This window comes from Caenorhabditis elegans, chromosome III, assembly GCF_000002985.6.
Source record: "Caenorhabditis elegans chromosome III".
In the NCBI taxonomy this organism is placed as follows: domain Eukaryota; kingdom Metazoa; phylum Nematoda; class Chromadorea; order Rhabditida; family Rhabditidae; genus Caenorhabditis; species Caenorhabditis elegans.
Window position 1 is genome coordinate 3,987,455 of NC_003281.10, and position 24,463 is coordinate 4,011,917.

The window sequence follows — 24,463 nt, forward strand, 5'->3', positions numbered from 1 at the left end:
TGTTACACGAAAAAATAGATTGTTACACGAAAAAATAGATTGTTACACGAAAAATAGATTGTTACACGAAAAATAGATTGTTACACGAAAAATAGATTGTTACACGAAAAATAGATTGTTACACGAAAAAATAGATTGTTACACGAAAAATAGATTGTTACACGAAAAAATAGATTGTTACACGAAAAATAGATTGTTACACGAAAAATAGATTGTTACACGAAAAAATAGATTGTTACACGAAAATTTTCCCGTGGTGGAGAGTTGAACATTTGCCTAAAAATTTTTACTGATGTGTCTTCTAATTATTTTATTATTTTATTAAATAATTAGAAATGTGTTTAAAAAACAACAATTATGACCGTAAGGTCGCGGAAGAAAATAAAAATTTTTAAAAAACCATTTCATGTTAATGAAAAGAGCAAATAATTGATCCAAAAGATTACGAATATTAGAGTGGCACACTAATGCATTAGTTGAACTCTAAGCCCCGCCCACTTGCCCACTTGCTATATAATGAGCAGAAATACGGTTTTCAAATCAGTACGAAGTTTTCAAAACTTCAATTCATCTGGCAGTGGAATCGGAAGCGGATGGTCAGTGGATGGGGTGCCGTCGAGCATGCAGCGACATCACTCTGGGATTGGGAGTCGAGGAGCACGTGGACCCGGATGGAGCTGACAGGATCGGGAAGCTGCAGAGGACACTGGTCGAGCATGAAACGTAAGTTCGACTGTTACTTTTCAGAATGTTTAGAAATAATTTCAATAAGGACGAAACCAAGAGCTAACTTGTGGTTAATTCGACTTTTTGTTTTTAAGTTAACTGAGTTGGCAAAGCAATTCGTCTTTATTTTCAGAAATTAAAAAGTCTGAATAAAGTTACTGCGAGCAAATATCATTTTGCGTAGAATATAATTATTTTAACTGTGTTCATAATTCTTCCTAAACAATGTGATTTTCAGCGTGGCACACTATGTGGATGGGCAGTGGATGAGGAGAGGATGGACGTCGTCGAGCAACGTCGAACAAGATGGGAAGGGGAGCCGGGAAGCACTAGGATTGGGATGGAGCTGGAAACCGCGAAGAATTTTTTTTCACGAGGCGTGGGATTTCCAATGAGCCGGCGAAATCGGAATTTTAAAATTTTTCGGGGAAGGCAAATTCCAATGTTGAACGTTAGGCCCCAGCCATGTACATCTCTGTGTCTCTTGTATCATGGACACTTTTCAAAAAAAATTCCCTATATCAGCGGTGATGTGCAGAGCTGAGCTGTGAGGCTCATTTCTCTGCCCATCTGAAAATTCCATTTTTTCAATGTTTTATCAAGAAACGGTTTGCGAATGATTATACTTGTTTAGCTAGAGCAACAAGCTTATCATTAAAAAATAACATTAGAAAACAGTGGTTATAGCGTAGAGGTATATATGCCTCGAACCAATAAGCCGACAGTCGAGCCGAATCATTCGGTTCGGTGCATTGCGAATGGTACGGAACGTTGCGTACACTTTTTCAAGTGTTATTTTTTAATGATAAGCTTATTGGTCCAGCTATTCAATTAGTATAATCATTCGCAAACTCTTTCTTGCTAAAAAACTGAAAAAATTTAATTTTCAGATGCGCCGAGAAAAGAGCCGTTTTTTTTAAACTTAATGATAAAAAACATCAGTAAATATTTTAATGTTTATTCATCTTCCTTATCTACTTTCATGTAATTGTGTCTTGCTTGCCTACCTGTTCCATACTGGCCTGGCAGTCATTTAGGTATTAGTCTGAAATATTTTCTCCAAAACCCTTCGCTCCTCCTTCCCTGGAACTAATTTTTCCAGGAAATATACTTTAAAAAAATCAGAAAATGTATTTCAATTGTATCGACAAAAAACAGGAAAAATTGTGGAAAAAAACAGGAGAACTGGGGTAAAATGTAAAAGGGAACACAGGGAAACGGTGGCCAAATAAATAGGGAAATTGAGGAATATTGGTGAAAAGACAATAAGGGAAGGAGTTTCAAAAAAAACTGAAAGTTCAGAAAATTGTATTTCAATTATTTTACAGTACGATGAATCAATTTATAAACATCTGAACCAGGCGAGTACCAGCAAAAAAATTTCAGAAAAAAGTGGAATTTCAGTAAACCGTAGGTGGCGCTAGAAAATTGCCGGATGACTCGACGCAATTATTCTCGACGGTGTGATGGTCAAAGCTTTCAGCAATTTCTTCCTGAGGCGAGTTAGATCTAAAACTACACGTGGATTAGTTGAGATGTTGAGATATTGTGGAAAGTCAAGTGATAATTAATGACCTTCTTGTTGCACTTGAAAGACTTGTTCCATCATCTGTTCCTGTTGAAACTACATCTACTGAAACACGGGCTCGGAATGCGTTACTGCTCTTTCGCTGGCGACGAAGCTCCGCGTAGTATCTGAAAATTTATCCATCAGTGGCTTCTTTTTTAGTTAAATGTTCATTATTTACAAAACAAGTCAGGAAAATTCGAAAAATTTCAATTTTGAAGTATGTTTCTACATTTCTTATTCTGTTAGTGGTTTTGACCAACTATGTAGGCCTGAGCCAGCCCCTAAGCCTTAGCCTAAGCCTAAAACTAAGCCTGAACCTAAGCCTAAGCCCAAACCTAATCATTTGCATTCTGTAAGCTCAAAATATTAAACTCTGAACTGAAATCTCATGAATAATTTTTACATTTCCTTCCTGTCCCCTTGCCAATCTTCAAACTCTGCCAACATTTCCTAAAGCCAATAACAAGACACAATTTTTGATCTCAGCCTATTAGTCACTATCAGATATCATCAGGTATGTCTACTCCAAATTTGGCGATAAAAAATAATTACAAATTCATAAAGCTTACCCATCTCTGACCGCCGAAAAGACATGCGATGTGAGCAAAGACCATGCGGCGGCAGTTTCACTTGTCGGATGAGCAGCCTGATCCAAGAATGTGCATTCGGTGGTAACGGCGTCGGCGGTACACGCGAAGAAGTCCGGTTTAAAACCGTTGGCACGGAATTGAACATGGTTACACCCGAATTCTTCAGATATTCTGCAAGGGAAAACTTTAAAAAACTTCCTTTTTACCAGAAAACCGTACCTATTAATCTCATCAATATCCATTATATTCTCAACAATTCCCAACAAAAATTGTTTCAAATATTGTGAGTTTTCATATCTCTGTCCTTTGCTCAAATTATCAATAAATTGCTTAAAATCATCCCTTCGTTCAAGTGCTCGACGGAATATTCTTTCTCCAAGATCATCCTTTGAATTGTCCATACATCCTTTGATAATTTGTCGTTGATTAACTGATAAAATTGGTTTTCGATTTCCTTGGGAAGAGATTGATGGACGGCTGCTGCTGCTGGAAGATCTGAATTTGAGATAGTGTTAGAGAGGGGGATTAGTTGGGTTTTAAAAAAGTTAGTTTGTTTTTGAGAACTAGAATTAATATTAAATTAGACAACAAGCGTTTAATACTACATTTGTTATCGAATGCTTCGATGACAGGTAGGCACGTTTCATGCCTGCTTGTCTGGCCGCCTTGAAGTTAGGTTTTTTCTACCTACGAGTACCTCTGGAACCATAAAAATATAAAAAAAACATCTGAGCTATGAGCTGATACAAATTGAATTAGACCCATTTCAGCGGGTGGAAAATTGAATTTTGATTGGCACAAGTTCAAAACCACAAAAAAAGTCGGTTCATTGAATTGTGTATTAAATTGATTTTTCTGTCAGTCAACAAAAATTTTCAGAACTCTCTGGACAAATCTACCGCCACTGCCAGAATATAAAGAAGAATTGAGAGGATGCTTATTTTAGGCTCAGGTTTGGGCTTAGGCATAGGCTGTAGTTCAGATTTGGGCTCCGTTTTAGGCTTACGCTTAAGATGTTTAAGTGTTTTGGCATTAATTTTAGTTTCAGAGATAAAGCGTTTCTTCTTATTACTCATGATTAGGTGCATGCGTACTTCGTATCAAATGTGTGGGGGGTTCCCTGAATCATGATAAATCTCAAACGTGATGACTCCCACAGATTCCCTTCTCTCCGCAACTCCCACTGTGCAGACCCCAGAATAGTTGTAATCTGTGCTACGTCACAGATATATAAAAATAACAAAGTGGTGTAGAGACACCACCAGTAGGAGCAGTGCACTTTGTAATAAAATCGGAAGAGCACTGCCAGGAGGTCATACAACACGATGAAATTTGATGATGGGAATGAAGTTACGGGGGAACGGGTCAATTTGTTACTGCAATTTTCGTTTACTAGTTGGTTAGATTTCATCTACTGATATTAAATTCTCGAAATCGAATTCCCAAATGACTATGACGTAGAAATCTAGAAACGTGTAGGAGTGATTCAGAAATCTCATTCCTACCAAATTAGCGCCTGTGTTTGTAAAATTCCGAAAAAAGACGGTAGGTAGGCACGTAGGTAGGCAGGCATAGGTCTAGTCTGTCCTAGTCATATAATCCTCGAATGATAGGTCTCAAAGTGGGCACAAAATACAGATCAGAGGCAGTAGGCATCAAAAAGTATGATGAAAGATAAATATCTGGTTTAGTACTAGTTCCACATTATTCAGTTTTTTGTAAGCAGGCATGAGGTAGGCACGTACCTTGTACTAGGCGTGGTTGCCGACTTCCTGCGCACCGACTTCTTCGGATTCGAGTCAGTTGATTTGGCGTTTCCCATGCTTCACGGAAGTTTTTCTATCTGAAAATCGTTTAAGTTTTGCGGAAATTGGAGAAGGATAGCGGCAGCACGGTGATGACAAAATAAAGAGGAGCAGCTTCAGCATTAGCAGAACAAAAACAGAAATGAAGACGGAAAAACAATTGATGAAGAAGGAAAAGAAGGAAAAACAACTGGACAAGAGAATTTGAGGTGCTAGAAGATCTCTCCCATTCACACGTGATAATAACTCTCTGATTTATACTATGGCGAGGAAATGGGGCGGGGTTTTGGGAGAGAGAGAGAGAGAGAGAAGGCTCTGAGTATATGTGTATTTACTCTTGTTCCCTATGACTAGTGGCTTGTTATCAACTTGTTATGAAACAGAATGTATGTACAACAAGCTTCTGGATATTAGTACTCAGAAATTGAAGAAGTTTTAGCTGTTAAATACATAGATTTTGAAGTGGACAGTTGGGAAAAAGCTGGAAAATTTTGAATTTCGTAATTTCTTTTGTTCGCATTAATTTTAAAATTTTGTTAGCTATTTTCAACCCGCTAAACGCCTAGGCTGCATTTAAGGGGCTCGGGAGCAATGAAGAGGCTTACCAGCAGTGAAAATGTCTACAATAACCGAGATAGAAATTTGTATCACATTTCAGAGCTGGAGCAGAAGGTTCAAATTATAAACTCTTGTTATATGTAGATTCTAGAAGTTGAGCATCTTTTGAACTTTTTGTAAATTTAATACATTATATATTTTAATACACTACCTCAGCTCGTATCAATATCAAATTTATTGAACCTGAACCTAAACGAAATTTGTTCCCTTTCTGCCTAATCAAAAGATCATCGGATACATAAAAGTGTACCGCGTGAGTGAGTTCTGTCAACAACGGTCATTAATTTTGTACTCTCTGATGAACAGATTGTGTACTTACTTACACATGTTCCCGTGACGATTTCGAGACAAAGAGTTCAAGTTTTTTTTTTGGTTTATGGTTTGTGGAAGCTAGGCTCTCGGGGAATACAGTTGGAGATGTGCGGCACATTTTTTTCTGCACATTTACAAAATCCCATTTTCTCATACTTGAAAGTAAAGTTATCTTTATAAATATTTCTATATAAATTTTCCAAAAAAAAATTCTGACACAACAATGAGAAAAATGGGATTTTGTAAATGCGCCGATCTAACTTTAAGCTTCGGTATTTTCCAGTTAACAAGCATTTTTACTATTCTTGCCCACTGGGACATTATTTGCACATTGCGAATTAACTTGGATATTGTTACGAAACAACTATTTATAGTTATACATATATATGAAAATACGTCACAGCCGGTGAGTCAATTCACCATACGCACAGAAAATCCTTCTGGGAGTTCTAAAAATAGATAATTTCATTATAGCTGGCTGCTAGAAGTCTTAAGAAATATGAGAAATTCGAAGTTAAAGATACTTCTATATATAAAAAATTCAATTCCAAATTAAATCGGGAACCAAAATATCTACAAAAAAGCGTGGGAAGAAAAAGAAAAATAATAATCAGGAATGAATGAATCGGTAACAACCGTGCTTCATGCATTTCCAATGAAATCCACACTCACTTGACCAAAAGCAGAATAGTGTTTTGTCCCCTTTTTTACACACCAAAAAGTGCATAACCACCTCGTGAGCCTATGTGAGCAAACACACAAAAAAACAACTCCGAATTATTAATCAGCGAAAGATGAAGCCTTGTCTTTGGCGTATCAAAGTTATTTTCAAATTTTCAAAAAGTTTTTGGAAACTTTGAGCTTTGAGCAAGACTTGATCAGAAAATAAAGTCAAAAAAATGAAAGCTAGAAATAGAAAAAAAAACTAGATTGTATATACATATGAAATTGGAAAAATGAGAGGATTTGGAGGGAGAGCATCGCCCCGTGTGTGTGACGTAGGAGACAAAAAGTAGGAGGGGCCACACGGCAGGGGAGGGGAAAAAGAGGAGGAGTTATGCATAGATTTCAAATTTGACCTGCCTGCCTTCAAGATGGCCTACACCTACTGCCTAAAATTTGCAAACACTAAACACCGTAACTCACGCTAAACTGCAGATTTGAAAAATTTGGCAGGCAAATAGGCCAGTAGGGAGATAAGTTTGACCGATTGTGATAGGCATGCATTACACCCATACACATTTCTGCCTACCGTAGAAGCAGTTCAGTTAAACGTACAAACCTATCTTCTTCTTACAACAAGCTCATAACCTAGATAAACCAAATCATAAAACAGATTTGTTTTCACTCGAAAACTGAGCAATATTTCTTTTTTCAAGCTCTGGTCTTTAACAAGCCAAATGACTATTCTTGTGATCTCAACTAGTTAGAGAACAAAAAAGAAAAGAAAGAGATACAAAAACAACAGACCAGTTGCACCATTCGAGAAAAAAGGCGTCGAAACAACAACACGTCAAAAGAAATCTATCAGGGGTCTGCTGGAAGAAAGATGAAAAATTGATGTGAAGTGTTTTGTCTTTTAATCAGTGAAAAGCAAGCAATGGGAGAGGTTGAACCAATCTGTCTTTATTTTCAACAATCAACCAACTAACAGCTGACAGATTTTTTCGAGACGGGATCATGGTTGAAAGTGTCTACTTCGTTATCGGAAACTCCGGAAGCTCCGGGAGCAAACATTGGCTTCAAAACTTTAAATCTTCCTTTGAATCGAAGTTTTACCAACGATAAGCAAAAACATTAAGTTAAAATGTTCGTGGGTGGTCGATTAATTTTGCATTTTGGCAGTAGGTACGAAGCAACCATTGTTGTGCCTACATTGAAGAAGAAGATACATATTACCACGAGTAGTCAGTTTTTTGAATTTCTACGGATTTTCATTGGTTTTGAGATTTGGATTTCTAGACTAGTTTTAACTGGGAAATGTCTAATTAAATCATTCTCAAGATCAGATTTAACAATTTGTAATGTTTTTGAAAATCGAATTTTGCGGGGAAAACAGGAAAATTTTGAGAAAGAGTTCAGGAACTGATACATCAAATTGGATTAGGGCAGTGTATTTCTAGAGGAGCTTCGATCTTTTGGTGGCGATTCGGAAGTAAAATCTGTCTTAGTTTAAGCCTAAGCCTAAGCTTGTCTTAGCCTAAGCCTACGCCTAAGCCTAGCCGAAGCTTAAGCCTAAACCTGTAACTAAGTCTAAACCTAAGCCTTAGCCTAAGCCTTAGCCTAAGCCTTAGCCTAAGCCTTAGCCTAAGCCTAAATCTCGATATGAAGAAACTGATTTGATTTTGTGGCATGATATACTTTTGCAAGAAAAGGCCGTTTCACTGCACTAAATGACACATAGAAAGGTGGCAGCTAGTAAAAAGATAACGACACTATACATTGAAAGGGGAATCCCATATCTCTTTCATGTGTGTGTGCAAGATGCTCAGAGCAAAAAGCAAAAAATCTATTTTCAACACTCACACAGATAGCCAGAGGCGGTGCCAAAAGGAAGTGGACAAAAACAGAATAATGTCAACTGAGGGTTTGAAGTGACAATCAGCGACCACTTGTTCTTTTCGACATGTGATGACGTCCGTGTTAGATCCAAAATACTGGGGCAGAGAGCTAACAAGGACTAGAAATTCGAAAATCTATTTTTGAAGAAGAAAAGTGTCAAATTGAAGCAGATATGTCAAAAAACTCCGTTCCACGTCAGGAGGTGGAGAAGTGGAAGGAGATGAAGCCTATAAGAAAGACAACGTCACAAGCGGATTTTAGAGAACAAGTCTGGAAAAGAGTCTGGAAATCGGGAGAAGGTATATTAACGGATTATGGAAAGGGCTTTCAAAAAAACTGAAGGGAATGGATTTGCCAAAATATCAACTTTTCTCACAAACTTATAACAACGTGGGAACCAAGAGTTTATGTTTATGTGATCTCTTCAACAAAATTCAACCGTCCAACAATCCAAATGTCTAATCTCCACATTGGCACACACTTTACTGTCTTGTGCCTAGATTCGTGCCTACAATCAACGTTCTCAAAAAATTGGCAGGCAACGATACCTATAGTTGCCTCAAATACAACCTGATAGGATAAGTTGAGCTTATCAGCTTGTGACCTAATCATCGTTTTAAAATAGAAAACAATCAGCGCTCTGACACCGGAAATTTGATTGTTTTCAAATAGTTCAGAGAGGAAGCCACGTGTTTCCGGCTAAAGTTATTTGCAGACATATTATCGCACTCTGAGGAACTCAGTTTGTACTTGAATATGAAGTCTCAGCGTTTTCTTGTCTGACACTTCCGACACCAAATTTGCTTACGTGCATTGAAAATGGCAGTGAATCATGCAATAATCTAGTTGAGAGGATAATAGTAGGGTTCAAAATTTTGAGAAAATGTCGAAAAATAAGTTACAACCTATAATCTTGCCAACCTATAATTTCACTTTGCCCAATGCCTATATTTGCCTACCTTCAAAGCGCCATGCGCCTGATTTGTTCCTCAAGGCGATACACGCCTTCCTGATGCCTACTTTCAGCAACCAATGCCTGCTTGAGCATGCTACCAAGGCTACCTAAATCTACTCTGTGCCTACCTTCAATATGAACTACGCCTGTCTACGGGTAAACTATTTTTTCAGAAAAAAAAACTTTGCAGTTTCTGTGCATAGAAAACCAATTTTCTTTCAAAAAAAAACTAGTTTTGAGCCCAAAGCAATTTACTTTTGTAACATGCAATTTTGAACTTATGATTAGGTTATCCTAAGGACAATAGGATGCTCCAAAATGACTTCTGCTCCATAAGATCTCGTGACGTAGGGAGAAAGGCGTGGCCTGTTAATCATTATACAAAACATAAAAAGAGCACACCACACACTGCTCTTTTTTATGCGCTTCAAGAAACGATGATGGGGTTGGCGGAAAGATGAAGAGATGAAGATGAAGAGGGTTGAAAACAAGAATACGAACAGATGATAGAAAATAGTATGGAAATCAGTGGAGATTACGAGACAAAACAATTGGCCCCGCGGCGCGGACCTCCGGATATACAAGCACTTCCCGGAGTGAGCTTGATTGGGGGCCTCCCACTACATTCTATACAATACAACTGCTTTTTGAAACAAACAATCGGGGTAGGAACTTGATGAGGCAATTTAACTTTTCCCGTCTCGAATGGATCCTTCAGTCTTCGAAAACGGTTTCATAAACATGGATATCTGAATTCGGAATCTGAATGAATCTGAATGTAGAATCTGAATTTTTAAGAGATGCATGGCATCACAACGACACTCTGCTCCGTAAACTCTCAGGCGTTGGATAGAATTCGCGACATGGCTTAGAAAAATATAAAACTCGGCCATCATGAAAAATAACTATATTTTGTCTATTCCAGATTAATGATTATAATTCTTGTTTTCATAAATATTTCAATTCCGTCAGCACACTTTGAGTCAATGGGGGCTCCTAATATTGTATGCACAATTCTTATGAGATTTTGTGCGCGGAATGGGTCCTTCCGAATCATACTACAAAGTATCCACGTCAGAAGCAGCAGAAGCTGAGGATATTTATTTTCATTTTCGTCAGAATTAGATATTAGAAATAGCGGTGGTGTAGGTGTTTGGGAATTTGATTTTTTCAGGAAAAAAAGTTTTGCAAAAAAAACCGATTTCAAGAAGGACCTGCAGAATCGTCCTCGATTTGATTAGTTGTATCCACGCATTATGCACATATCGAGAATGGTAACTCTTCCATGAACGTGCCTTCCTGCCTACCTACCGCCTATTATTTCAAAACCAGCTCTTTTGCAAAGCTGTTTACTTCGCGAGGAGAACAAATTCATCACAATTCATTTTTTATCGAAAAATTCAAATTTTTCGGTGAAAATCGGAAGTTTTCCACAAAAATATGAACTTGCCTCTGCTTATTATTTCCGTCTTCATATTTTGGGAAATTCCAGCCGGAAAGCAAAAAAAAACGTCACGATCTTTTTGATATCAAACTAATCCCAATATTATTAGTGGGGAAAAATATGAAGAAGAAGACGTGATCCGATTAGATTTCTGCAAAAGGGGAATGAGAAGTGACATTTTCAGTCAAAAGAAGGCATTTGGGAGAGAAGGAAGAAATATTCAAAAAAGGAATGGATAAAAAAACGGAAACATGTGCCTTTGTGTATGCGTGTGATTTGAAATGTTATGCTTGTGGATAAAAAAGGTAAAAGAATTGAATTGTGGTGTGAGAAATAGTGATAAACAAGAATTTAGTATGACTAGGATTCCAAACTCTCATATTATGGGGACGCAGTTGTTTTAAATTGAAGTAAAAACGCGCTCCACGGCCAATTGAGAATGCTACACCCCCGAATTGTGGGTCTTGTTAGGTATTAGCAGGAAAATTGTGAATTTAAATGTTTTTCAAATCAGTTTTGGTTCTTTTTTTTGTTTTCCATTGGTTTTATGATTTTTATGACGAAATTGATGAAATAACATTAATAAATAAATGAAAAAAAAAAACCAAAAATTAGCAACAAAAAGTTTATGAACTTAAACAATTTTTCCAAAAACTGTAAACTCCGCTTCTCCTCGTGGAGTACACGAGCTGCGTGAATCGGCACATTAAAGATTAACTTTTTCATGTAGAAACTTTAATGGGTAAATAAGGGAAAAAATACTATCCACTGCGAAAACAGGAGCGATTTTCAGATCAAAATGGGTCCCGACACGAGCGTAACTTTTCAGCTACAGTACCCACTTGTATTTCTCAATTTTTTTTGCGATTTCTTTTCAATATTATTCAAAATGTTCAAATTAAAAGAATACAATTTGTTCGCTTTAATTCTCTGCAATTTTGTCAAAAACGAAAAGAAACAACGCTTCTGTGGGTACGGTAGCTGAACAATTTCGCTCGTGTCAAGACCAATATATTTTCAATAAGTTAAGTTACCGTAATCCAGTATAAAGACGCATAATAATTCAGATTTTTCTCAGAGTATTTTTTTTTGTATCCGAATTACTAATCCTATTCTAATTTTAGTTCTGCTTCTGACACTTTTGATTAAAAAAGTTTGGTTTTGCGTCATAACTTTTAGTTTTTTTTTTTCAAAAGATGAGGGATTACGCGCGTTACTATTAGTGGTATGTCTAAATAAGCTGACAAATCATGACTAACATTTGAATTTTTATGATTTTTCGGGGTAAAAAATTTAAATTAAACGTTGAAGGAAAATGATTAATAGATTTGGAAGTCTTAATTAAACAATTGAAACTAAGATAAGACTGGAGCAGAGAATGGAGAATGACATTCAAGAAAAAAATCGGGGAAAATGACTACGGAAGTTTACGGGGAAGTTTCTACAATTTTTTCGCGTAAAAGTCCCGGGGAGAAAATGAAAATGGAAAAAAAATTAATATAATACAATTTAATGAGGTAAATCAACGACAAAAGTAACTCAAGAAAATGCCAGAAAAAAACGAAGGAAAACATGGAGAAAATCAGCAACAAAACAATAAAATATGGAAAACAGATATTTATTTAGACGTTGAAAGTCTGTAGTCCAGGAGTTGCCGAGTAGTTGATCAGCGAGCTTTGTCCACAGGAGAATGTACGTTCGCGGTATCCTGAAAATTGAGATATTTGGAAAAAAAAAATTTAATTTTTACTATCAAAACTTATTTAGATATGTTTCTAAATTTCTATAATTTTTTTGACATTTTTGCGCTTTCCGGCTAGATTTATTGGTTTTTTATTGTTTTCCAATTTATCTGAAACTTTTATGAAAAATTAAAAAAAATGTTCTTAACAACTTATAGCGCAATCTTTAAGGTTTGCAGGATTTTCTGAAAAAAAAAGTAAAAACCCAGAAAGTTTATCCGGGAATTTAAAATTAATTTATTCAATTAAATACTTTTTGCAAAATTAAAGAAACCATTGTAGAATTTAGCAGTGAAACAAACATTTAAAAACTTGTTGCTTTGAAAATATAAAATTTTTTTAAAAAGTTAAAAGTAAAAGTTAGTGTAAGTACACATATCGATTGTTTTCCGAAATTTACCTGAGGATCCACCCATCATCATAGCATCATCTTCATCCAAGAAATCGAGACCTTCTGAACTTGAAACTGCCTCTGCTGACTTTTCTGATTTATCAGCCGTCGCAGCATTCCAGCACAATGCTTTTGTAAGTGTAGACATGTCTTCCGCCAATGGAGAGAATTTTCGCATTAATGGAGTCATGAACTTGCTGCTTCTGAAAATATTTAAAGATTTATTTCAATTTCTTAAATGTAGAGTAGTTTGAATGGGAATTTAAGCTTCAAAAAAACTCCAAAATAGTCTCTAAGTCAGAAAAACCACCAGAGAAAAACGAAAAAAAAACGCGTTTTTCAATTTCGGCTGAATTCCCTCCAAGCTGGCGACCGGTCGCGGAGCTCTTATTTTCAAACGACTTCAGCCAAAATTTAATAATCTCGTTTTTGAAATTTGGATTTTTCATTCTTTCGCAGATTTTTCCGATTTTATCAGTAATTTTTGTGAATTAGAGGATTTTTTGAAGCAAAATCTCAATAAAATTCAGAAAAAAACTGACTCTTTCAAATGATAACAATCAAATGGGAACATATCATCAAATGGTCGTTGAACTTCTTCAATTGGAATGATGTGATTACAGTAGACAAGTTGCAAGGATCTGGAACTTTTTCAGTGATTTTTTCAGCAGGAAATATTAGAAATTTCAATTTTCTGGTGATAAAGCTTCCATTTGTAACTTCGTAACTTCATTTTTTTGATTTGTAACTTCAGTCATACCTTGTTATAGCTGAAAAGCATCTGGCAACTGGTTTTGACACGTATTTCAGGGGCTCCAACGGAGAATGCACAACTCTTCCAACTCCCCAGCGACGGATTGTTTCCAGCATATCTGAAATAATATTTTAGTGTAAATAAATCATTTTTTCAAATTAAAATAAGAATTACCTTTATTCTTGACAAATTCCTTATATCTGAACGCAAAGACGAGGAAAAATGCTTGAGAAACCGAGTAAAATGTTCCATGTCTTTGAAGTCCGGGAAGGATTTGAGAACTTCCAGAACCGAATTGATCAACGTAGTGACGGAGCCAAATGTACACTTCTTCAAGCCACGTGAATGCAGTGCTGAAATTATGAAATTAACTGCAAAAATCTCAGAACTGTAATTACGAATTTACGTTTGAAAAATTATTAAGTTTTCCTAAAAAATCTAAAATTTTGCACAACAGTTTCATTAGTTTTTCTTTGAAACATCGTTTGTCGAATTTTCAGACTATTTTCCAAAAAAAACTTGTGAAACCGAAAGAAAATTGCTGAAATTCTAAAATTGATTTAAAAATCACTTACTATATAAAGCGCGTGTCCTTCTATCCCTATGTAGTTTGATCTTTGATCAGAGCAACGAAATTTTGGGAAACCTTATGCTAAGTGCGCAGCAGACATCGATCGAGGTCCGCGATAGACACCGTATATCTAATGTGTTTTCTCAAAAAGTCGTAGGCGCGCCGTAGGTGCGGTCCACGGCTGGTTATAAATAATTGAAATTACGTAATTTCAAACATGTTTACGGAAAACGTAATTTCTTACTGAATACTTTTTGAAAAACCATGTTTCAAATCATATTCACACTTTTAAAATTAAAAAAAAATTCTATAATTTTTAATTTAATATTCTGTCATTCATTCTCCACTCAGAAACGATATCTTGTGATCTTTGAAAAAAATTAAACAAATATTCGTTAAATGCAAACAAATTTGTGTCTTCAAAGAGTACTGTAAATTTTTCGTTTCTTTGGAATTTTTTTAAAAACAGATTTTTCGTATTTTTTCGATTTGTTAAGCTTTAAAGTAAAAAAATGTTTTGATCCAAAAAAATGTGACAGAAATCGATTTATAAAAAAGCAACGAAAGTTTAAAGTTACAGTAATCTTTAAAAGCACACACCTTTTCACATTTAACAAAAACTTGCCGCAAAAATCTTAAAATTTCGAGCCTGGATAATATTTTAAATTTTAAAAATCTCTCTCTTCACCTCTTCTTGACATATTTGGCTCTTGCCAAAAAAGCGGCCAAATACGAAGCAGCTCCCTGACTTTTTCTCGCATCAGCCGGGGCTCTTGGCATTCGAATGGTCACCTGCCACAGATGCTCCAACATTTTCTTCTCGTATTCCTGGCTTAACGAACAAAAATACAACCAAATAAATGAGACGTATTGAACATGAGTTGCATTGAGCATTGTCGATTCAAGACATTCTAGAAATGTGTCAAAAAGCTTCTCCTTGGGTAGTACTTTGTCTCCAGTGATTTTAAAGTTTCTGAGCCATTTGTCATTCAATTTTGTTCGTTCATTTCCATTTTCTTCGTCTATTTCAGAATCAACTGAGCTTCTAATGAATGTGATAACATCCGTGCACACTGAGTCCAAATATTGAATCATTTGTTCTCCTTTTCTTTGTTCCAATTGTTCTGGTGTAACATCTTCTGAATCATTTGTATTTCCCTCAACGACTTCTTCTATTAGAATATCATCATTTAATGCGAATAGTCGAGGACTTTTGCTCATTTCTTCGTTTTGCTCGCATTTCCAATTATGTGTCTGTAATAAATTTGCTTTTAGTAAGTTATTTTTATAAATTCTGAAACTATATTAGACTCAAATTGCCATCGAAAAACCGAATTTCATAATGAGACGTCATGAGAATGTTTTAAAATTTTTTTAGAGCAATTTTAAGTTGAAAAAAAAATCTTCAGTTTAGAAACGGCCAGAAATGCGTTTGTAATTAATTATAACCATTTATAAAACATTTAATTCGTTTTCTACGCTATTTTGTTGATTTAGGAGAATTTTCGATCGATTTGAGCCTAATATAGTAATTCAGGATTTTTGAATACTCACATCATCTTTAGCTAGCCGTTCGAAAACTGCTTCCCAAACGTCTTTGGAAATACTTGCTGGAATGTATTTCTGCATCAAAATGAGATTTCTCATATAGCCAGCCACTGTGACAGATGGACGTGTAAAATGTGGCATAACTCGTTTCACACATTTCAGAAGAGCTCTAGCCGAGAGGGGAAAACATCTGAGAACACTTGAAATGATATGATGAGCCATTTCAAAATGCTCATTTTGAACTTTTTCTGTGAGAATTAGAGTTACGACTCCTGTCTCTTCAGTTACTGAAATTTGGGGAACAAGTCGTTCAACGACGGCAGAATAGACTTCTTCTGTGAAACAAAGATGACGGATCGCAAGTTCGCAGAGAAAATTACGGAATCTCTCAATCACTGATCCAGGAATTTTATCCCATCGGAGACTCTGAAATATGAATATATTTTAATTTCATTTATAACTTCGCAAAAATTAAAATTTAAACTAACCAAAAGCCTTTTGACAAGTGTCTCTGTTCTCGCTTCCATGGCGTCCGCGATATTCAGAAATTGATCTAAAAGCTGAATTTTCGGAGCTTCAGATTCCCATTGCTCGAAAGTTTCCAGTGCATTGCAGATTTTCCGATATAAAACCGCAGCGGTTACATCTCCTTTCAGATAATTTTCAACAATTTCCCGCCCAGTTGGGGCTTGATTAACGGTTGGCTTCGCCTCTTCTTCAAGCTTCACTTTCTTAGGATCACTTTCGCTTTCTGGAAATTAAATTAATTTTAAATATTAATTATTGATTTATTTAAAACAATTTACCATGTTTTGGAGACAATTTTGGAGCATTAGCAGTGGATCTCTTCATGATTATTTTTCGACGAATATTTAATTGAAAAACCAAACAAATTCAACCAGAATATGCAACAAATTCTGAAAAAAAAAACCTGTCTTTAAAAGAATTGGGGAAAAATCAATGAAAACTCACAATAACAAGACCTGTACACAACAAGAAACGCTTTCCTCGAATCGTTTCGATGGAAGCGTGTTTCGTTAGCGCTTATGCGGTCATTGCCAAGCCCAAGTTGCTGGAAATTGCGAAATATTGCAATATTTCTGAGATTTTCAATTTTTCAAGAGTTTCGAAATTCAAGAGCGTCGTTTAAAACTGTTGTTTCAGAAGTAAATTAGTGTTCAAAAGGATTAAATTGTTTTAATTAATTTATTTTATAAAATTTCGTAATGTTTCAAACAAAAGTATCAAAAAAGAAGACTTAAATCAGAAAAATACGCGAGAAAAATAAAATTATTCTGCACTGAAAAAACGCAAAGGCCCTCGCTGACGCACTTACCGTGCAGCAGCTGGCGCAATTCTCGACAAGTGGCCATTCGAATTACTGTTGTTTAAACAAGCAGGTCTATTGCACTTTTATCGGTTTTTTATTATCAGTTTTATAGAATTTTCGATATTATGAGAAAATATGACACAATCACAAACCTGCATGCTCATCCTGAAAAATAACTACGAAGAATCCGAAAATTAAGATAAAATTGGTTTATTCCAGTATTTAAAGAGTAAATCTATTCATTTAATTTGGCATTCTTCACTACATTGCATGAATACTTTTAGAAAATAGATCAATGACAACTTTGAAACGATAATTCGCTGAAAAGTTAAAAGAAAATACTGAATGAACAAAATTGTTCAACAATATGTATGTCTGGAAATTTATCGATTTGGCACTATAGGTCACAGGTTTTTTGTAAAATTAGTTATATTTTCTTTTATGCAAAATTATCCTTTTTGTGCATTCATTATATCCCAAAAACGCAATACTTGTTATTCCAAAAGTCAGTTTTTTTCCGCCAAGAAGCCAATTCTGAAAATTCATATTACCTATAGGTCTATAGACGCGTATAATTTTGTGATTTTTGTCTCAAATAAACGGTGACCGGTCTCGACACGAAATTTTTTGTTAAATTCAAAAACATGTGTGCCTTGAAAAGTACTGTAACTTCAAATATCTTCATAGTTTTCCTCACGATTTGATGAATTTTGTGTGTCTCTTATTATTTTATTAACGTTTATCGAAAAAACCAAAAAAATATTTTAAAATTTTCGTGGCGAGACCAGGTACCGTATTCTCGAACTGTCGCGGTTTGCCAAAAAAAAGTTACAGTTTCCAGTATTAAATTGAGAATATTTGAATTTACAATTTTGCCACCGAATACCTAACGAGACCCATGGTTCGGGGGCTGAGCGTTTTCTATTCTTCCTCATAATACAGCACATTAGAAAAATTGCCACATTTCGGCTTTTCCTAACAATACGTGCCATTTATCAATGAAACAAAGTTCAAAATTATCGTGTACTTGCATCGTGAAAAGATCAAAGTTTGTGATACACCCAAAAAAATTTAAAAAAAAAAGGTAGTGACCGGTCATCAGACTAATAAGAGTCATTTGATTGATATCATCAATGTTTTCTGTCCTTATCTTATTATCTCAAGATACACACTCTCTCCAACAACCTCAGAGCATTCAATAAATCACTCATTGGTCCCAATAATTATCCATCGAAACATGAACCCCTGTGTCTGTTGTCTCGTGTCAAACCAATTACTCTCCTCCATCCGACTCTTTTCTCTTTTCTCCCTTCATCTCGTTTATATCCTTTCTTGAGCTCTACACAACCAGTGAGAGCACCCCTTTTTTGGACGGAAGGAGGGACGCCTATTCAAACTCCACGCACTTTTTCCCCTTTTTCTTTCCATTGACTTCCCCTTATTTTCCACTTTTTTGTTGCCAAGATTTTGATTTTTTTTTTAGAGAATCTCGAAAACTACTTTTTGAAAGAAGTTGTGTCTCCTTTTGAAAAAAGGGATATGCATTGGAAATTATTGTGTTTCCTGTTGTTTACCATTCCCCTTAAACCTTGAGCACATTTTGAATAGGATGTGCCAAAACATATTCAAATATTTTCAAAAGAAGAATCCTGAATTTATAAAAGCTCAAAGTCCTTAAGCTGATCGTGTTATCCGATGAATCCCTACAATATTGCTTCTTCTGATTTTATCACATTTTCTCAAAAAGTATATAATCTTATCAATTTCAGCTTCCAGATCAAAACATTAATGCATAATCAAAAATGAGGCAATTGACGACGGTAACAGTAATATCATTGGCTCTGCTACTTATTCTCAGGATATGTGAAGGTATGTGTTTTTAGTCAGGCCCTTCAAGTAGCCACGAAATGCCTGCCTGATACCTACATACATTGCTGCTGCTAACGGTAACGTGAAACGTTTTCAAATTAACTTCCAATAAATTAACTGGTATGACGGAATGAAAAACAGAGCAGGCAGTAGGCAGGCAAGGTCTAACCTTTTGTCATAATTCCAGACCCACCCAGGACATGTTTTTTTTACAATAAAAAAAGTTTAAAGAAAAATTTCGAATAGTTTCTCGGTATAAAATAGGGGTTTAAAAATCAGAAGATTTTTTGCAACTAAGTCTCCGAATTTCAGCACAAAACATTGACATATCTCGAGAACGAATTCCCGATCAAATCAGGTATGCTGAACCATCAACAGTCGGTCCAAATGCAGAACAAGAGTTTGTTCCGTTATCCCCAGTGAAAAGACGAACCGCTAGAGCAGCACCAATTCCCAAACGGAGTTTGGCTTCTGAGCAAGAAGATGAAGAGGATATTGATCCAGCAACTGCTACGATTCCACCAGATGTTGAAGTGAAAAATGATATGGTAAGAAAAAGCATGGAGATATTTGCATGATATTTGTAAATTTTTGTGTGATATGCATTTTATGTTGTAAATAAATATTTTGTATATTTCGTTAATTTTTTTTGAATTATTTTTTTCTCTGCATGTTATGTTTTCCTTTGCATGAAGTTAGCACAACACAAAAAATTTGTATTTTCCAACTGGATTTGGAAAGTTTTCAATAACTAAATCTTGGTTTATTTCAAAAATCGGTTGCGAAGGCATTCATGCTACCTACAACCAATTTTTACTTTCTGGTATGAACTCTGATGTATAATCTTTGCACAGTTTCAATAAAGAAATATAGAAGGTACATCCGTGTATTTTAACACTCTTAAAAGTAGGTAGGCGAGGAGGCACGGGGACAACCTAGGTCGCCATGTAGGCAGTCATTCGGCATGCTTCTGGATGGTTCAAACCCATTTCAACATGTTACACATGTGTTTTTTTTTCAGATTGATCATCAATACTATCAAGCAGAAACATTTGTTGGTGACGGAGAAACCCTGAAAAAATATTGGATCAACGTGGAGCAATTCATGAAGAAGCCAAAAGCAGTTGGAAATACAAGCCACCCACTGTTGAGCCAGAGTTACAGACGGGCGGTGGTAAGCTTTTTTTACGTGGAAGACTATAGTCCAAAATAATTGCACACGATTAAGCAATCCAAAATGTTTTAGATTTTTCCAAATTCGCAGTTAAAGTTTCGGCAAATTGTCAAAATTCCGATCCGAAAAAAAAAGTGAAATTTTGAGTATTGCAAAACTGAGTGTTAACCACACTTTTATAAAACAGTATACTGTAAATTAAAAATGTTTTTTTTAAAGTCTTTCACTACGATATTTGGAAATTTGGAGCAATTTTCCCCACTGGCGTTTCTCCATCTTTAATAAAAGTTTCAAATTTTCTGCTTTATTGTACAAAAATTTTTTTAGAGCCAGTTTTTAACAGAAATTTTAACTCGTATTCAAAAATATTGTTGTTCTCCTTAAAATGGGGGTATTTAAATTTTCATAAATATTCACACATTGCAGGGTGCTCGTCTTCAATTCAAATTCCCATTCTACGGACATAAAATGTCGAATCTAACAATTGCAACCGGTGGGTTCATCTACATTGGAGATCATAGTCATAATTGGTTGGCTGCAACACAATACATTGCTCCATTGATGGCAAACTTTCACACTTATTTGAATGTAAGGATTTCACATTATTGAAATTTAAAATTGTCATATCTAAGTTAGGAAATTCCAGAACTCAAATATCGTTTACGCTGATGATGGTGAACTATTTGTTGTGGAATGGCGAAATGTTCAATTGAAAGAGGATAAGGATGAACGTAAGTATTTGGAAATCCTTATCTATGTATTATAATTTAATATTCTTTTTTCCAGATTCGTTCACTTTTCAAACAATTCTGCACAAAAATGGAGATATCGTTTTCATCTACAAAGATGTGAGTTTTCAATTTTTAACTCCAACTTACCATTTTCAAAATTTCCCCATTTTTAGGTACCCTACGACATTTCCAACATCTCTGACGCAAACCATCCTGTCAAATTGGGAATCTCAGATGCATACATGTTTAAGCACAATTTGCATCAAGCAGCTGTCCCAAAAAGAGTTATTTATGAATACCATAGAATTGAAATTGCCGCACAGAAGATTGTATCGAATACTGTCGTGATACTGAAAGCACAACCAAGTGATTAATTAATCATTTAAAACGTCGGAGTTTTTGTTCAAAAAATTAAGAAAAAAGTGTTGCTAAAGTATATTTCGATCAGAAATACATAGAAATGGTCCCACTTTTTAGGGAGTTTGGACCCACCAATTAAAAAAAACATTTTTCCAGCATGTATCTCATTCGACACCTGTGACACATGTACAAACGCCACTCTCCCCCACTTCAACTGCCTCTGGTGTCATGCCAAGAAATCTCATGGAGGACCTTTCTGCACCGATGAAGCCGGCCTTCATCGTCGCCGTCAGCACTGGTTTGAAGGGAATTGCTATCAAAGAAGTAAAGCGCTGTATTGTGATGCTGATGATGAAGATGAAACATATGATGAAGAGGACTATCCAAAATCTCAGTTAATGCCAAATGGAGGGCACACTGTTCTTCCATTGGATGCTGATAAAATGAAAAAAACCGATAAAACAACTTCAGAGGATAGTGATGAATGGAAGGGACATAAGAAGAAAGAAGAGCCGAAGGGAGGAGTTGCCACGTTGACTATGATTGTTGTATTCCTGGTTTGTATAGTCGCATGGCTGGCATATGCATATTACAATCCACATACGACTAGTGGACAAATTTTAATCAAGGTGAGCTCAACATTCTCTATTTTCTGAAAAATTTGGAAATGCAAATTTCCTTTCAAAATCTGAAATTCTACAGAAATGAAACTATTAACCAATCAGGTGGGTGAGTGTGCTCGGAGCGATGCGCTAAATGGTCGAGTATCATTTTCACTCTGACTAATTTTTCTATTTGAATTTCCACTGAAATTGAAAATTCTGACCAATCAGCGTGTTGCTCAGACTACTTCTGCACCAATCAGTAGAAGTGGGAGGAGTCGGGCATCGATAATTGGTTACGAAGTAGTCGAAGCGACGCGCTGATTGGTCGGTGTTCGTTTATGAGGAATTTCACAATTTAAGGAGAACATCTTTTTTTAACAAGACCCATCTAAATCAATTCAGTACGTTCCAGAGTAATCACCCTTTTCCTTTTCAGTACCGCCCATCCCGTTGGCACATCCCAAGCAGCCACGTTCGCTACAGTGCTTCAGTTCACATGTAAACTTCCAGAAGTTTCAGCTCTGGACTTCTAGAATTCCCACCACAACACTTTAAAATTTAACGAGTTTCACACTGGTGACCTACCATCGAATTATCACTAATCGTTTTTCTTTCTTTTCCTGATTTTTTAATTTGAATTTTGTTTGCTTATAATCATCTGATCTCCTCCTCCTCTTCACAAAGATCAAAAATAGAAATATTTAATTATATTATATTGCACCAAAGTGTCCTTTTCTTAGAGCTTGTATATGACCTGTTTCTGGTTTATTCAGCATTTTTTCACAAGGTTTTGAAAGGTTTTTGCAAACGCATAATATAGAAATTCTATTGCAATAAATATTTACAAAATTATCCACAGCCTATGCCTGCCTACGTTCAAAATACCAGGATTGTCATTATTTCTTCGAAGAAAAAACAAAGGTCGCTCGTTTTCTAAAACAGCTTTTTTCAATCTATTCCATCAGTTGACTGTATTACCATTAACATTATTAGCATCATAAAATCTATTACAGACAATGACCGTAAGATTCCGTCGTGATGGAGAAGTTCTTGTTGTTGACAGAGAAGATAATCATGACAGTTTCCGATTGAAACCGTCTGTCCGTTAGGCAACGAATTATCTGAACAACACAACAACACAGTTATTGCATTCTGTCACCCTATTCTCTCACACGGGTGCCTCTCTCTCTCCCCAACCCGGCAATGCCGCCCCGACGCTCAAGCCGCTATCCAGCCGGACGAGATAGTGTCAATCGGTGTAGGAGACGCAGAGATGTTTGGAAGAACGCACTCTACTGCGACACAACCGGCGGGTCCCCTCCGACCATACACTTACTATTCATCAAGCCAGCGCCCAAGATGCCCACCCTATCCAAATGGTTTCCGATTTCCAATTGAATCAGTCTTCCTGTTATCTAGTTTCCAAAAAAAATTTTGAGTTTTGCGCGTCAAGTATGATGCCTTGCTGATACATCACATTTTACGCGCAAAATCTCTAACTTCCACAAACAGTAACAGTACTACCAAACTTTCTCCCGCAAAGAAATTCAATCAGTTCCCATAGTTTTTTGTGTTCATTCAAATTGGTTTTGCACGTCTGTCATGCAAGGTGTCTAGTCATGAACGTAACTACTATTGTTATGTAAGATGTGTGTACTTGGACTGGTATTCGAGTCTTCCAGTATTCAACTTGATATTAGGGAGGGTTAGAGAAGGCTTTAGGAAACCTAAAGTGTCATTAAAGTTGCGTCAAGTTCCAGCAGCCGACATGTTACTTGTTTTTTTTTCCATTCAACTTTAACATCTCATACCTCGGTTCTCATTGGTTTTACCAAAAATGCTTTCAACTGATATATTGTAGCTTGAATCTTTACCTATATTTTCAAAGTTAAACATTTTTTGATAAACTCAAAAATGACAAATATACAAGCAGGATATTTACTTTAAATAATTTTTAATATCAAATATTATATGTTTGGTTACTTTTATTCGAGTGAACAAACATGTCATATCGCATCCATCACAATTCTACTCCCTACCTGTGACTTTATTGTTTCCAATTTTATCACAAAAAAAAATGCAGAACTAAATGATAAGAATTGAATTTCCGATTTTTTCCAGCTGACTCATTCTAACTGCCCACGACGTGCCCATTTTTTGGTTTTGAAAATATTCATTTATTGATTTTACTTTTAGAAATTTTGACAGTGTATACATATCTCAGTTTCTATTGGTTTTTTCAAATAATTGCTAACTAAAAAATACGTATTAACTATTTTTCTATTTTTTTGTAGTTAAAATTTTTTTGATAAGTTAAAAAGCAATTAAATTATGTGCTGTCAAAGTTGAGAAAGGAATGCAATAAGGAATATACAGTAATTCCGCTATCTAATGTTCAATCCTCATTAATAACAATTTTTCTCTAATTTATTTCCAAATTTACAATCTATTTTTCTATTTTTCAACAATTCATCATCCCTCTCCAATGTGACCTTAATCGATTTAAACTTGCGATAGTGATGACCTCCGATGACCAATTTTCTTCTGTTCAAATTAATTTTTCCTGTCAATGATTTTATCGCTTTCCGTAGGCATGTAATTTTTCATGCCTACCTACTTGCATATTTCCTTTTTTTTTCTTCATTTGAAAGTTCTTATGTACAAATCAGACGCCTTGAAGACAGATTTTGAATTGAACTCATCATATAAATTTTAATGTTCACATTTTTCTGCTTTTTCTGCTTTCCTATAATTTTTTTTGCAAAAAAGCCCTCATTCTTTACTGGTGACTAACAACATCTAGCAG

At 35.6% G+C, this 24,463-nt stretch overlaps 4 protein-coding genes and 2 non-coding genes across 6 annotated transcripts; 4 read left to right on the top strand and 2 right to left on the bottom strand.

The window, feature by feature from the left end:
- Positions 1-604: 604 nt before the first annotated feature.
- Positions 605-1,121, top strand: C36E8.6 (uncharacterized protein; the record flags this gene model as incomplete). The annotated part of the gene is made up of 2 exons (NM_001026036.1): positions 605-723; positions 965-1,121. 2 exons carry the CDS (start codon positions 605-607, stop codon positions 1,119-1,121), a joined length of 276 nt encoding a protein of 91 aa, NP_001021207.1.
- A 722-nt stretch (positions 1,122-1,843) lies between these two features.
- glb-11 (GLoBin related) lies at positions 1,844-4,735 on the bottom strand. The gene is made up of 5 exons (NM_065401.5): positions 4,632-4,735; positions 3,106-3,372; positions 2,866-3,057; positions 2,302-2,421; positions 1,844-2,235 (listed from the first exon to the last, which is right to left on the bottom strand). The coding sequence occupies exons 1-5, from the start codon at positions 4,706-4,708 to the stop codon at positions 2,127-2,129; spliced, it is 765 nt and encodes a 254-aa protein (NP_497802.2). The 5' UTR covers positions 4,709-4,735; the 3' UTR covers positions 1,844-2,126.
- Positions 4,736-11,831: 7,096 nt separating this feature from the next.
- Positions 11,832-16,660, bottom strand: tif-1A (RNA polymerase I-specific transcription initiation factor tif-1A). The gene is made up of 10 exons (NM_001393312.1): positions 16,561-16,660; positions 16,395-16,505; positions 16,077-16,339; positions 15,595-16,014; positions 14,729-15,294; positions 13,644-13,822; positions 13,476-13,587; positions 13,258-13,356; positions 12,725-12,918; positions 11,832-12,290 (listed from the first exon to the last, which is right to left on the bottom strand). The coding sequence occupies exons 2-10, from the start codon at positions 16,438-16,440 to the stop codon at positions 12,205-12,207; spliced, it is 1,965 nt and encodes a 654-aa protein (NP_001379058.1). The 5' UTR covers positions 16,441-16,505; positions 16,561-16,660; the 3' UTR covers positions 11,832-12,204.
- A 320-nt stretch (positions 16,661-16,980) lies between these two features.
- On the top strand, positions 16,981-17,163 carry C36E8.11. The gene has a single exon (NR_101809.1). It is a non-coding gene; the product is annotated as a small nucleolar RNA C36E8.11 (small nucleolar RNA).
- Positions 17,164-18,687: 1,524 nt separating this feature from the next.
- pxd-1 (PSI domain-containing protein) lies at positions 18,688-22,505 on the top strand. Its single transcript, NM_065403.8, has 9 exons — positions 18,688-18,787; positions 19,100-19,335; positions 19,809-19,961; positions 20,388-20,549; positions 20,608-20,692; positions 20,748-20,809; positions 20,866-21,058; positions 21,209-21,681; positions 22,094-22,505. The coding sequence occupies exons 1-9, from the start codon at positions 18,721-18,723 to the stop codon at positions 22,157-22,159; spliced, it is 1,497 nt and encodes a 498-aa protein (NP_497804.2). The 5' UTR covers positions 18,688-18,720; the 3' UTR covers positions 22,160-22,505.
- Positions 22,506-24,440: 1,935 nt separating this feature from the next.
- On the top strand, positions 24,441-24,461 carry 21ur-14745. Its single transcript, NR_052213.1, has one exon.
- The last annotated feature ends 2 nt before the right edge of the window (positions 24,462-24,463 follow it).

What these genes read in the sequence shown, in the direction of transcription:
- glb-11 (NM_065401.5), bottom strand. Translation starts at nt 4,708, where the DNA reads ATGGGAAACGCCAAATCAACTGACTCGAATCCGAAGAAGTCGGTGCGC. An exon ending in GATATTGATGAGATTAATAG is followed by an intron (nt 3,058 to 3,105) that starts GTACGGTTTTCT and finishes TTTCCCTTGCAG; the next exon opens with AATATCTGAAGAATTCGGGT. An exon ending in CTTTCAAGTGCAACAAGAAG is followed by an intron (nt 2,236 to 2,301) that starts GTCATTAATTAT and finishes GTGTAGTTTTAG; the next exon opens with ATCTAACTCGCCTCAGGAAG.
- tif-1A (NM_001393312.1), bottom strand. Translation starts at nt 16,440, where the DNA reads ATGAAGAGATCCACTGCTAATGCTCCAAAATTGTCTCCAAAACATG. An exon ending in CACTTGTCAAAAGGCTTTTG is followed by an intron (nt 16,015 to 16,076) that starts GTTAGTTTAAAT and finishes TTCATATTTCAG; the next exon opens with AGTCTCCGATGGGATAAAAT. An exon ending in AACGGCTAGCTAAAGATGAT is followed by an intron (nt 15,295 to 15,594) that starts GTGAGTATTCAA and finishes AATTTATTACAG; the next exon opens with ACACATAATTGGAAATGCGA.
- pxd-1 (NM_065403.8), top strand. Translation starts at nt 18,721, where the DNA reads ATGAGGCAATTGACGACGGTAACAGTAATATCATTGGCTCTGCTACTT. An exon ending in AGAGTTACAGACGGGCGGTG is followed by an intron (nt 19,962 to 20,387) that starts GTAAGCTTTTTT and finishes CACACATTGCAG; the next exon opens with GGTGCTCGTCTTCAATTCAA. An exon ending in TCGTTTTCATCTACAAAGAT is followed by an intron (nt 20,810 to 20,865) that starts GTGAGTTTTCAA and finishes CCCCATTTTTAG; the next exon opens with GTACCCTACGACATTTCCAA.